The sequence below is a fragment of the Egretta garzetta genome, unplaced genomic scaffold, assembly GCF_000687185.1.
Source record: "Egretta garzetta isolate BGI_Z169 unplaced genomic scaffold, ASM68718v1 scaffold413, whole genome shotgun sequence".
Taxonomy (NCBI): domain Eukaryota; kingdom Metazoa; phylum Chordata; class Aves; order Pelecaniformes; family Ardeidae; genus Egretta; species Egretta garzetta.
Window position 1 is genome coordinate 891,794 of NW_009259054.1, and position 13,546 is coordinate 905,339.

The window sequence follows — 13,546 nt, forward strand, 5'->3', positions numbered from 1 at the left end:
CAGATGCATCTATCACCACAGCCACAGGTAGTTATCACTTGAAAGAGGCAAAGGAGGGGGGAGGAGCACACCGTCACACTTGCTGATGGGGCAGTGTGAGGAACAGTTCAGCAACAGCCGAAACACTGGTGTATTATCAACACTGTTTGATCACAGATCATATGGGCACCTATGGCTTTCATATGGCATCATATGGGCTACTATGAAGAACATTAACTCCATCCCAACCAGACCCAGTACATATGTACAACTGTTAACAGAGGATCTTTTGAGAACATGTCAAGTCTGCTTGTGAACATACTACTTTTTCAATAAGGGAAATATCTAGTCTACAAAATTATTACAGAACCCATGAGTGTTAGAAATTGTGAAGAAATAGCTAACATGACCATCTTGTTTTATGTGAAGAAAAAAATCAGTTCAGATACATTTTCTCGATGCACATTACATTTTGGATATATTACCGTATACATGTGGAGTCTGAAAACAAACCAGAAGGCTGTATTCTATACTGGCAAGAAATGCAGCTCGGCTGGTTTGGTGTCAACTGTGAGAGCTGTTAAAACGTGAATGATAACAGAATTTTATTGTGTATCCATGAAAATGGTGTGTCTGATGTCTTCATTGTGCTTTGCAAACTCCATTCAGCAGTGGTGTTCTTCATGGAGATGAGGAGTTGGTGGCAGTGTATACTTCGTGGTCGCTGTTGATGAATTAATTTTGTGCTGCCTTCTGTTCTTGGCTTCCTTGCAGAGCGAGACAAATAACTTGGATTGACATGGGCTTTGATACACGAGTAATATCACAAGTGGTAGTGCCAGTTCCACAGTTCTAGCTGACTATGTGACAGTAATTGTAAAAGCTGAGTTTCATCTTTTCAGTAAAAAGTTAGCTCTCTTTTTACTGATAATATTTTTTCTGACATTTTTTTGTGGAACATAATTTAAAAATAGAAATTATACTTGAACTAAAATATAATTGTTATTTTGAGAGCTTCATTTTTATAACATGATCCTGAGTTTTTAGAATTTTTTTGACTGTCAGAAACATATAGTGAATCCTTATGAATCCTTAAGAAATAGTTGTAGCTTTTCTCTACTTGCTAAAAACTTTCTTGTTCACTTCTACCTGGGTCACTTTCACAAGCAACAGTAATACCATTATAGTGAAATAACTTATTTAAGCTTGAAACTAGCAAAAAGTAGTAAACAATCATATGATATTTGATTCTAAAACATCATATCTTTTCTTAGAAGAATGACATTAAGAATTTACTGAAAGGTCTGTACACTGAGAAATATTTAACAAAATGTTTTGCAGAAAAAAAAATTGTCTATTGTAAACATTTAGAAACACAAGTCATCAAGTCATCATCATCATGAAAAGGCAGCTATTCTGAGAGGCAAGTGAAAACGCTGTGTAGCTATGTCTTTCATAGACATTGCTAGCAAAAGTGTTTCTAGAATTCTTCGCTTTTCCTTAAAATGATGTTTTAACCCTAAGAGCTAAAAAAAAGAAAAGATGCTTAATCTTCTTTTATTTCTTTGAATATATATTTAAATACCAAATATACCTTTATTTTTCCAAACAGTTTTTTATGGAAAAAACCTTTACAAAGAATGTAGTCGTCTGCTGAAGAAAGGTTTTTTTGGGGATGTTGGGGGTTTTTTTTTGATTTTTTTTTTTTTTTTTTTTTTTTTTTTTAAAAGTACCTAAATATCTTGTGTACTAAAAAAGTAGTAATTTGGGTTTTTGTCACTATCTATAGGTGGAGGAAGCTGGACTTGTTTCTCATCCTCCTTGGAAACTGAAAGTTATCCAACTTTTTGAAACCCAACAAGTAAGGCATGGATTGATGACACTAGGACCTAGTGGTGCAGGAAAAACTGTTTGCATCCACACTTTGATGAAAGCCATGACAGGTGTGTGAGTATTTATATTGTAAAGTGTTATTAAACTGTTATATAGTAAACTTTAAACCGCATTGTTTCTGTGAGAATAAATTACTGGAAGAATTGGTTTGTGTTGTGATACTAATTATTGTGGTAGTATCTTTTAAAAGCTTAAAAATATCTGGCATTCAAAGTCACGTAATACAACACATATCCTATTTTCTATATTACGATACTTATGTCAGAAGTTCTTATTCTAGAATTATTGAGAAAGAGGAGCAGTGTCTGGGTAGGCAGCTCATGCAAGTGATTAAGGCATCTCCCAGGTTTGGCTGAGGTAATGCCGAAACCTTCCCCTAATCATAAGCATTCCTTTTTGAACACAGTTCACAAGACAGGGTCTTTATCTGCAGTATAAAATAACTACTACTATCATTTGTTGTTGCTAGGAGATAGCTCCTGGTTTAGGCAGTGACAGTCTTCAAGAGTATTCATTTTGTGTCCTGGCTGGACACTTGAGGAGTGTGTGGTTTTTGTCCTCTGTATTTCTAAACAAAAATATTAGTGGAAGAACATCTGTTTGATCTTATTAAATGAAAAGCTCATAGCCGGGTGAGAAAAAACATCTGTTTTGAGGTAAGCTTGTGTTATCCCATTTCACAGGCTTCAGTAGGCTGCTTACACAATTTTCCAGAAATGGACAGTTTCTGTGAAAAGCGGATCAGCCAGTCTCTCATCCATGTGGTACCTTAGTGTGCTTAAGAAACATTACATTGCAGCGTAAATGACTGTTCCGTGTAGGAAAAAAAAAAGCAGAAAGAACAGATAGTAGCATTATACTATTTTCCTATATTTCTGTAGCAAGGAGATGTGAATTCCTACCAAAATAAAGCTGCTGCAATACTTTTTTCAAGCTGATTTCTGGCATAACCTCATGAAATGTAAAACTGTGATTTCCAGGCTTCTATCTTACATGTTAGTGGACTCTGATTATAATTAAGCCTTTAAGATAAGCCATTTTTTTTACCTCTTTCTTTCAAAATCTTATTACTGGCTCCTGATTAAGCTTTAATATTGGCTTTTCTGAAGATGTCTGATATAGTAATTCTTAAGCTGTTAATGAGTAAAAGGTAAAGGTTATATGGTCATGGTATGGCTAGATAGAATTTAGCTCCCTAGAGACTTCACAGGGATATGCTAGTGTCATATAATTTGCCTATTCCTAAGTGTATGCAAGTGCACAATGGGGAAAACCAAAAACCAATCAATCATGTGGAGCATCTCTCTGGTATTTAGGCATTGGGTTTTAAAAAAGTGCATCCAAACGAAAGGCTTTAGAGCTCTATTGCTTGATAAGTTTTCAAAATATTAAACTAAACCTTGAATGAATTTCATCTTGCTGCTCTTCTGTTCCCAATGAATCTATGGAATGTGAATTGTACTTTCAGAAGTTTCAGAACTTTGTTCTACTTCAAATTGTAATGTCTCCAATTAACAAATATTGATGTACAGCAAGAGGTAAGTTTTCCAAGTAAATATGTAGCTTCTTGTAGTGGTGAATGCATATTAAACCGTATGTTTGTGTGAAATTATTTTGAATTTGTTAATGTTCTCTAACTGTTGAAAAGAAATTCCAAAACTAACTGATCATTTGCCTTCATAGATTGTGGACAGCCACATCGTGAAATGAGAATGAATCCTAAAGCTATAACTGCTCCGCAAATGTTTGGTCGTCTTGATGTGGCAACAAATGATTGGACAGATGGAATATTTTCAGCACTCTGGAGAAAAACTTTAAGAGCCAAGAAAGGTATCATGTGAAACAATTTCCTTCAAAACAAAACAAGCTGCAGCTGCTCTCTCTAAATATGACATTAGCAGACTTTTTTTTTTTTACTTACCTGGAAACATTGGAAATTTCAGAAAGGACTTCTGTCCATTGTATAGCTGCTGTTCTTAACGCTTAGTGTTCAAACTGTGGTGTAGCAATTACTGTTTCACTGAGTTTGCTGATCCCTCTCTTTCAAATGATAGGCCCTTGTATGGAAGAAAAGTGGAAGGCAAGAGTCAGTTCTCCCACCACTGTTATATGATAAAAAATATTGGTGCTGTCAGGATTTCTACCTGCTATCCAGCTGCCATACTAGAAGGGTGGGAATCTCCTTTGTGTCATACCTGCTAGTCCTGAAGACACCATAGTCTGTCTCAAATGGCACTAGATAATTCTATTTAGGCAACCAATTTCTGCCCAAAATAATGCTGGTATATATTCTCAGACTGCTATATTAACTAAAGGAGAAGCCTTGATGGTTTAATGCTAGATGGATTCGATTCTTCCTTGTTTTTCCAAATATTACTATGTGACCCTATCATTAGGCCTTAAGGACTCAAAAAAAAAAAAAAAAAAAAAAAAAAAAAAAAAAAAGGAAAGAAAAAAAGAAAGTCCTAACACTTGTTGCACTTTCAATTTTTATGCAAAAATTCTTAGTCTTTAAGGGTACAAATAGAAAATACTTTTGGGTTTAACTTTGTTGGATTTGTTTCAAATCTAGAAATGTAGCACCCTTGGGAATGTAGCTTATCACTAATTCTTGATTTTTCTACTTTTTTCCCTCAACGTGAAAAATAAATTAGCACACTCGCATGCCTTCCTCAGATTCACTGTTGCAACACTTCTGTAATGTCTCTTTATAAAGTGAACTCCTGAGATGCCTACACTGTAGCTATGAAAAGCCTCTAAATATAAAACTATTTGCCTTAGAGGTTAGAAGGTTTCTCATCCAGAACCTTCTTGGTTCATACCTAGCAAGGCACGAAGCCCCCTAGGCCTGGATAGCAAGGACTTGCTGTGAAGGCAGATGAGAGTGGGACTATCTCTGACTGAACGGCTGTCTAGCAATGCATGGTCCAGCTGGCTACTCCTTGAGGGACAGGGAGCCAGAAGCCAAGGGGGATCCCTTTCCAGCCAGGGCCTCTTGCTCAGTACCCAAGTGAGGTAAGCAGGACAGAGCCAGACCCTCTTGGGAAACAGAGGCAGGCTTTAAGATACATTTGTGTTAATAAATGAGAAGAGCTGGAAAAACTTCAAAAGAAGCTGGATTGTGTTTACAAGCAGGAGAATGAACAGCAAGAATTTTCCCCCAATGGACCTCTTCTACTTAGGAAAGTGAGCATGCTGTTTGAGAGAGTGATTTTTCAAGTGTTGCTTTCATTTAATCTCACTGCATTTACACAAACTCTTTGGAAACAAATGAATGGTGCTTTAAAATAGAACCAAAATTTCTGTCTCCTTTATGCTGTAAGCTGAAATAAATCTAATTTATTACTGCATTGAAGACTGCATCCATAAAACCATTTCAGACTATTACAAACATGACTTATGTTGATGACACTTTATATACTGAGCAATGGATAATTATTATCAATAGGTGATGAAATGAAGTACTTAATTGAAATCGAGTGGTGGAAATGGTAATTGTATTGAAAGCTGAGATTCTAGCTGTGTGTGTGAATCCAGAATTAGGTCAAAATTTGTTTGCAGAGAGAAGAAACTGGTCCTAACTTCCTTCATCAGCATTTTTATCTGTTATTTTGGATTATAGGTGACCACATATGGATAGTTCTTGATGGTCCAGTTGATGCTATTTGGATTGAGAACCTTAATTCTGTCCTGGATGATAACAGAACTCTAACACTAGCAAATGGAGATCGGATACCTATGGCACCAAATTGCAAAATAGTCTTCGAACCTCATAATATTGATAACGCTTCTCCAGCAACAGTTTCAAGAAATGGGATGGTATTCATGAGCTCATCGGTTCTCAACTGGAGCCCTATCCTTGAGGTACAATAGCTAAGGGATTGTTTATGTATTGAAAGTTTTACTGGTTGCTTATTCAGCACTTCACTGTTGTTACTTTAGGGGACCTACTTTGTGACTTTTGCTATGAAATTTTTGCTTTTACACTGTATAAACTTACAGGTCAATATTTAATATAGCAATCTTTCTGGTAGTTTATACAAGAGTGAATAATGTATTTTTTTCAGGAACATAGTCAACTTATTTCACTTTTAAAAACACAGATATTTCATTTTGGGACAAATTTGTAATTCAGGATATTTTATACAACTGAAGAACCACTCGGTTGTCAAAATACCAACTACCTGGCAGCCTATAGTACAGCTTCAGACCAAGGAAGAAGAGTAAATGGGCTGATTCAGGAATCTAGAAATCCTCAAGAAAATATAAGTTCTCTTGATATTTCTTAAAATTAATTGCAGTTGGGATTTAGAACCAGAAATAAAGTCAATGCAGCATCAAAGTGTTGTAATTTTTAAATTGATGTTCTTACCTAGTTAAGTTGTCTGTTAACACTTCTGGAAGCAAAATGTCTAAGCATGTGGCTACTCTCTCTGTCATGGAATGAATCATTTAGAAAAACAGAACATGTTATAAGTGTGTTTTGGAGGGAAGAACATCATATAACATATTCAATTTTGAGGGTGATTTATAAAGTGAGTTTTTTCTTGTATATGTCCTCTTCCAAAAACCAGGAAAAATAAGTCCTTATCTTGACTGAATGATATAGTGAATGATACACTTAGAGACTTGACCATACTATGCTTTTTTTTCATGTGGCAAATATCTTGGTAAAGATTAAATATAAGAGTTCCCAAGAATCTAACCTAATGTTCCATAGTAATATCTTTCAACAAACCTTTCAGCATTTCATTCCAGTTTTCTTCCATTTTAAGAAAACAATGGAGACAATACCAGTAAAAAAAATTGGTTTCTATTTTTTTTTATTTTATTTTATTCTTAGGCCCTATATTGCCTTAGAAATTTATCGGTGAAGTAGTGTCCTCAGGATTAACACTTTTTAGAAATCTAAATCAAAAGAAATATTATTTTATTTTCTCTTTATTTTTTCTTGTCTAGTCAGTCTTATTGAGAATATTTTGTTGAAGTTATTTTTCTTTGATGAAACATGGACAGTCTCATGAGCATCAAAATTTAAAACTTTCTTCCTTGTGGCTAAGACACTGATTCCTGTGATCATAGATAAAATTATGTTACTACCTTTTTCTGAAAACCAAGTTAATATTCCTTTCTTCTGTATAATCACAAATTAACTTTCCTTTATATGGGCTTTAACCTTCAATTTTAAGGAAGGAATAATTTAGTCTTCCTGTTTATGAAATTAGAACATCATCCAGGCCCTCGTAGCCTACTTACCCCCCTGTTTGCAGACTCAGAAGAACAAAACTTCACAGGTTACTATGAATTGCCAGACCGAATTTTACAGTCCTTTCTAGAAAGTATCCCATTAACAAGCTTGGGTTTTTAAAATATTTTTTAAAATGAATGTTTCAGTCTCATTCACTTACTTCATTTTCCAAATCAAATAGAATACCTGTGGAAAATACAACTAATGCTCATGTAGACAGTGTTGCTTAACTAGCCAGATGAATATACAGTTGGCTTTGTATTAACTTTCAGATATTAGCAGTTGAGGAAGCCTTTTGTAATGATTACTCTGTATTATTCTCAGATTTCTTATTGTTTTAACCCATAAAGCTCCTCATGCTTGTAAGTCTTATATAGCTTGCTTGCTTATAACCAGATTTCTTGTCCATAAATCCCTGATTTGTCTGGCAATGGACAGAAATTTGAGATGCCGCGGGGCAACTGTTCTTAGCGTGTGAGAAGTTTTGGCACAGACAGAAATCGAGAGAGAGGCGGTACGCTGCTGTCTGAGCCCTGAGCGGCAGGCAGTGCCTGGTGCCTCTTCCTGGGGCCGGAGATGTCCCCTGGGGGAAGTGTGCCCTGGGCATGGAGTTATCAGGTTGAAGGAGCTGTGGAAAAAGGGTGAGGAGACTTGTGTGTCTTCAGGGAAGATAAACGGATCAGAAGGCTCTTTGCAGAGCCACTCCAGACTCAAGGTCCCTAGCCCTGTAATGGAAAAGAGAATGAGAGAGGCTGCAGTCAAAGCTTTAATGGACAGAAACTCCCAAGATGAGGAAGGCTGTAATCTTGTGGTTTCTGGCAACAGAAGCGAGTTTTTTTTTCCACCTGTAGATCTGAAATGGCAGGTCAGGTATAATGCCCTGGGAATAGGTGAGGAGCAACAAGATCCTCTAGGGGAAGCGTCAGAACCCTGCTTAGCGTTACCCAGTTGAGGGAAAAGGAGTGTGATTGTTGTCAGAGACTCCCTCCTGTGATGGAGGCACCCACATGCTGTGACTTGTTGCCTGTGGAGGTTTACCGTTTGTGAGGGACTAAGGATTGCTGCAGAGGGTTGTTACCATATTTCTCTAGTAGCACCTAGAGCTTTTTGCTTTTAGAATATTAAATCATATGGAGCTGGCTGTTCAATCACAGCTACTTAGCAAAACTCAGGAATCATCACTAATTCATTTGATAGGTTTCGTTGGCAAGTACAAAATTATTTGCATTCTTATTAGAGAAAAAAAGCATTTAATAAGTTTCCTAATAATTCTGCTGTTATTGAAGTTTTACCAATGCAAATACATGTGGTCAACACAAGTGCCTTATGTATATTACTGTAAGGCTTTACTTTTTTTTTTTTTTTTTTTTTTTTAAACTAATATAGATACTTGGGAAAGTTTAAGTGTAAATTATGCACATAGGACAGTGGCTTCCATGAGATTCCACTTGTGTTGTTCCTTTCTCTACTTATAGAACTGCATAGGGCCTATTGATGTTAAGTTCTCACAGCTCTGCATCCTTGTATTGGTTAATTTGCAGACAACAACTTCTTGAACATTTCCATTTAAATTGAGCTATAGATTCAGCTGCAAAGATAGCAAAAACAAAGAAAAACTTTTCATTTTGCCTTATCAGTCATGATTTACCTCCTCACTTTGAAGTGATATGCAGACTAAATTTAGTTGTGTTGAAGAGTTGCATGAAAGTAGTTTCACTTAATCCATGACCACTTAATTTATTTTGGTGGTAGCAACAGTTACAAGGAAAACAAGATTTTTATTTTTTTTTGTTTTTTGTTTTTGGATAACACAAAACAAATTATGTTTATTTCAGCCATGAAACAACCCTTCCAACCTCCCTTCCTCTCCCCTCACCCCCAAATTGGCTATAAAGTTGCAACCTATAGTTATTTATCATTTGAGCTGCTAACATTTTTTTTTTGTTTGGTTTTACTTCATAAATAAAATACCTTGAGACTATCTTGATCTCTCTTTAAGTACATCTCCCTTTAAATCTATTTTGTAGTGCAATATACTACATATTCCAGCAGATCAGGGGATCAGGGTAGATGTTAATCTCGCATTGTTTGCTAGAGGATTTCCTTAGTTTTGTAACAGAATTAAATGGTTTTCTTTCTTTAGTTCCTAATTCTCAGATGCAGAATGAAACATAATATTGGTTGATATTTCAGAAGAACTTTGAAAAATAAATTAAAAAAGATACTAATAGCTCAGGAAGTTATTGTATATATTTAGATTTCCCATCCTTGTGATCTATAAACAACTAAACGTAGCAGCCTATTGGGATGCAATATCATGACATAAGCAATTTCCAAATTCAGTGAAATAGATCTCAAACTTTTCATATTGCTCTTCTTGTCCAGCAAAGTGATCAAAGGTATTTGATCCATTACTCATCAAACTCCAAAACAAAAATATTTTACCAACTTTTCTACTTACCCCTAATATTTTCTGAACAGCTGGTTCCAGATAACTATTTTAAGTAGTTCTGCCATTTAATCTTTAGCGCTTTGTTTTCCACCTGTTTCTAGTTTTTTCATATATCTGCCTATTTGTAATCAGTCCCAGAGTTTATTTACTTTGGGCAGTAAAAGAGTTTCAAAAGATTATGAAGATAGAAGTGGAGAAAAGAATCACAGAAGCACAAAACAGGTGAGGATGGAAAGGACTTCTGGAGATTGTGTAGTTGAACACACCTCACTCAAAGCAGAGTCAACTAGAGTAGGTTGCTCAGGACTGTGCCCTATTGAGTTTTGAGATGGAGACTCCAGAAACTCACTGAGAAGCCTGGTCCAGTGTTTGACCACCCTCACAACAACAACAAGTTTTATCTTGCGCTTAAATGGGAATTATTTGATTGAAATTTGTGCTAAATTTTAGTTTGAATTTTGGAGAAGGATCTGCAAGCATTTGCTGATGAGTGTATTTTATGTAGGAAAGCAATCATTCTGCCACACAGGTGAGAGAGAGCTTCTGGGTAACTCAAAGAAGCAGGTTACTACTTTGAGCTAAAGGCATCAAAGAACAAATCCTGTTCTGTGATCTTGAGAAATAGGTAGTTTTAATTAGGTTTTGTTTATCCAGCATTGCAGGTACTGAGATATACAATAAAAATACTACACACACCGACAGACACCCCCTCCTGAAATCCTAACTTTTTTCTGCAACTGCCAGATGTTTCTAGGCTACCTTGTATCACTGCTAGAAACTATCAATGTGCAGAATAAATCAAACTTGTGTTCAGTACATATATTATTCTTTGTTTGCAGAGTAGTTGTATGACTTAAACAGCCATTGTGATTAAAAAGTTATTTGAGAAGAATGATTTTTGTGCTGTTGAAAACTTTTAAGTGCTTCTTTTTCTTCAGTATCTATGTTTAACATCCAGTAGGAATTATGCATACTTGGGTGAAATTTGACCTTCTTCTAGCAAAACCTTGCCCAACAGGCAGGGAATGTGAGCCCCCCCCAAAAGAAAGTAACTTTCCATGCTCACTGGACCTTTTGAATTACTAGACTTGAATTTATGGAGACTTGCATTGGCAACTAAATTTATTTTCTCACCATGTTTTGTAACAGGGATTTTTGAAAAGATGGTCCTTCCAAGAAGCTGGAATTCTACGTCAGCTGTATTCTTCATCATTCCCAGACTTACACCGCTTCAGCATTCAGTCTCTGCAATGCAAGACTGAGATGCTGGAAGCCTTTGTGATTATGCAGAGCATTAATATGCTGCAGGGCCTTATCCCACCTAAGGTAAATTAGTGTGGATTTTTTTTATGTTTACTTAATCTAATGGGGATAATTTTAAGTCATGAGGTTATGTAGGGAGGAGATTCTTTGATGACTTGGAATATAAATGAAGATGCAGGTTAATAAGGAATAACTTCTTTTTCTTTTGGAAATTATAGCTAGGATGTGGCCTCTTTCACATTTGGATTTGATGTTCAGCACTGATGTGTAGCATGCATAAGACAGCAGTTTTCCTTCAGGTTTTTTTGGGTGGATTGTTGTCAGGTTATAAACCAGAACTTAAACAAATCAAATGCTGTAATGGGTGATTAAAAGTGATATTTACAGGGTGCTTTTCTATATTTTGTGGCCTACTTGATATTGATTCAGTCTGTCCGTTGACAAAGATGTCAGTAAATTTAAGCATGTCTGAAGGCTTTTAAACTGATGTTACTAATGATTGTCAAGTAGAATTTTTAGGCTATTGAAAATAAAAACCTCACTCATTTCTTCAGGAGCAAGGAGGGGAATTGACTCCAAAATACTTGGAAAGGCTGTACATCTTCTCTCTTATGTGGAGTGTAGGAGCATTATTAGAACTGGAAGACAGATGCAAAATGGAGCACTGGCTTCGAAACCATGCAACAATAAAACTTGATCTTCCCTGTATCCCAGAAGGCAGTGAAGATACCATGTTTGATTATTATGTGGCATCTGATGGTTAGTAACTGAACTGGGTGGTATGGGATAGAACTTATACGTAATTTTAAGTAATTTTAAAATTGTGCTTTCAGAGAATTAATTCAGAAGGTTTTTTTGTAAGTAATTTTAAGTAATTTTAAAATTGTGCTTCTTTCAGAGAATTAATTCAGAAGGTTTTTTTGTAGCTTACCTTCTTTTGTGTTTAGCAAGTTTTATATTAGAGCTACACTTTACTGGTGATGTTGTATAAAGATTTTTCCCTATTCCCTGTGAGAAATCAGAATGTGGATATATTGCTACAGAAAGCTTCATGGACTTTGTGGTGATGAATTGTCGAGTGAACAAAAATAGACAAGCCTTGTCCTTGTCATAATTTATGTAGGAAAGAGGAGTAAGCCTCTTACATCCAACTCGAGAAGTTCTGTGATTATTTGATTGTATAATTTTGGTCTGAATTTAGAGTGGGATTACTGTATGTGAGACAGAGGCACTGACAGATGAGTCAACTCAATGAAAAAATAAAAGAAGCAACGATGCCTTGTATTTCTAAGACATTAACTTAGTTTCTTTCTTATTAGGTAAATGGATGCACTGGAATACACGTGTTGAAGAGTATGTATATCCCAGTAGTAGCACGCCAGAATATGGCTCCATTCTTGTGCCTAATGTTGACAACGTGAGAATGGATTTCCTTATTGAAACCATCGCGAAACAGGGCAAGGTACTTTTTTCTGTATTTCACATCTAAATAGTACTGATAGTACATATGATGAAGTTTTTGAATTGGAAGTGAAATACTATATTATTGAAAAGGAAGAACTTTGGTTTTGGGGTTTTTTTTTAACATAAAATAGCATTTCCAGGTGCTACATTCATGCAAATATGCTTGAACTCTTGAATACTCACTGCTTCCAGACTTTTTTTTTTCTTCCCCTCACCCATCCTTTCTGTAGTGGAAATAACTATAATTACAGCTGAAATCAGGTCAGAACAGAAGTAATTTTCTCATGTAGCTGTTGGAGAGGGAGCAGCACACAGGGCAGCAGAGCGCCAGACTCTACTGATAAGAGCTCTGCCTACATGGGGCTGTTACAGAGGTTTATGTATCTTTAGGTTATGCAACCCATTCTTCCTCAAAACTGTGTCAGATGAGCAGGATATGCTAAACAGCAGCAGCAACTGAAAACTTTCAGATACTGAGGTGGTAAGAGGGCACATCCTTTTTCAGAGAATCAACTGCTTTTATAAATAATCTGTTACATCACGCTGACATTACCATTAACTGCAAATATTTTTAGCTTGTGGGGCCTGCAAAAGTCTGAGACATTAGCTATTTTGCTTCCACATGTCCCTTGCTTAGAGTTCACTTTACATAACTTTTCTAGTTTCATTTCAGTTTAAAAACCAAATGGGATTGCTGAGGCTTTTCCAAGACATCCAGCTCTTGTGTTTTGTCTTACTTCGATGTTGTCTTTGTCTAGGCTGTCCTACTAATTGGTGAGCAAGGAACTGCAAAGACTGTTATCATCAAAGGTTTTATGTCAAAATATAACCCTGAAAGCCACATCGCTAAGAGTTTGAACTTCTCATCTGCAACTACTCCATTAATTTTCCAGGTATAGTAGTCATTCACTTTCTAATACAACATGACTGGATTCAGAGATTGTTCTGAGAATTTGCCAGGAGGATGCTTCTGAAAGTGGTTTATTTAATTGAAAATGAGTTTAGAAACAAAAAAGCACCTGATCAAATGGATTAAGTGTACTAACACATGATTTAAGACTTCTATAAAAACCATGTTCCTCTCAACTTTTTCAGTAGTTATTGAGCTGTTCTTAGACTATTACAATACCATGCAGATCATTTGCTTCATCACATTTAATGTTTTTATGTCAAATGTATCAGTTCTTACTAATTGGATAGAGCTGTCAGTGCCTTTCCTCAGACTTCACTAAAAGCCGTGTGTGAAA

The 13,546-nt window shown here is 35.9% G+C and overlaps 1 protein-coding gene across 2 annotated transcripts in view; it reads left to right on the forward strand.

The window, feature by feature from the left end:
* The window catches only part of DNAH5 (dynein axonemal heavy chain 5), a 134,761-nt gene that overhangs the window by 64,479 nt on the left and 56,736 nt on the right, over positions 1 to 13,546 (forward strand). For both annotated transcript variants that reach the window (XM_035890683.1, XM_009635133.1), the window contains 7 exons: positions 1,769 to 1,922; positions 3,556 to 3,702; positions 5,495 to 5,736; positions 10,722 to 10,898; positions 11,390 to 11,594; positions 12,155 to 12,297; positions 13,058 to 13,192. In XM_035890683.1, coding sequence (XP_035746576.1) covers positions 1,769 to 1,922; positions 3,556 to 3,702; positions 5,495 to 5,736; positions 10,722 to 10,898; positions 11,390 to 11,594; positions 12,155 to 12,297; positions 13,058 to 13,192 — 1,203 coding nt within the window. The remainder of the gene's footprint in view (positions 1 to 1,768; positions 1,923 to 3,555; positions 3,703 to 5,494; positions 5,737 to 10,721; positions 10,899 to 11,389; positions 11,595 to 12,154; positions 12,298 to 13,057; positions 13,193 to 13,546) is intronic.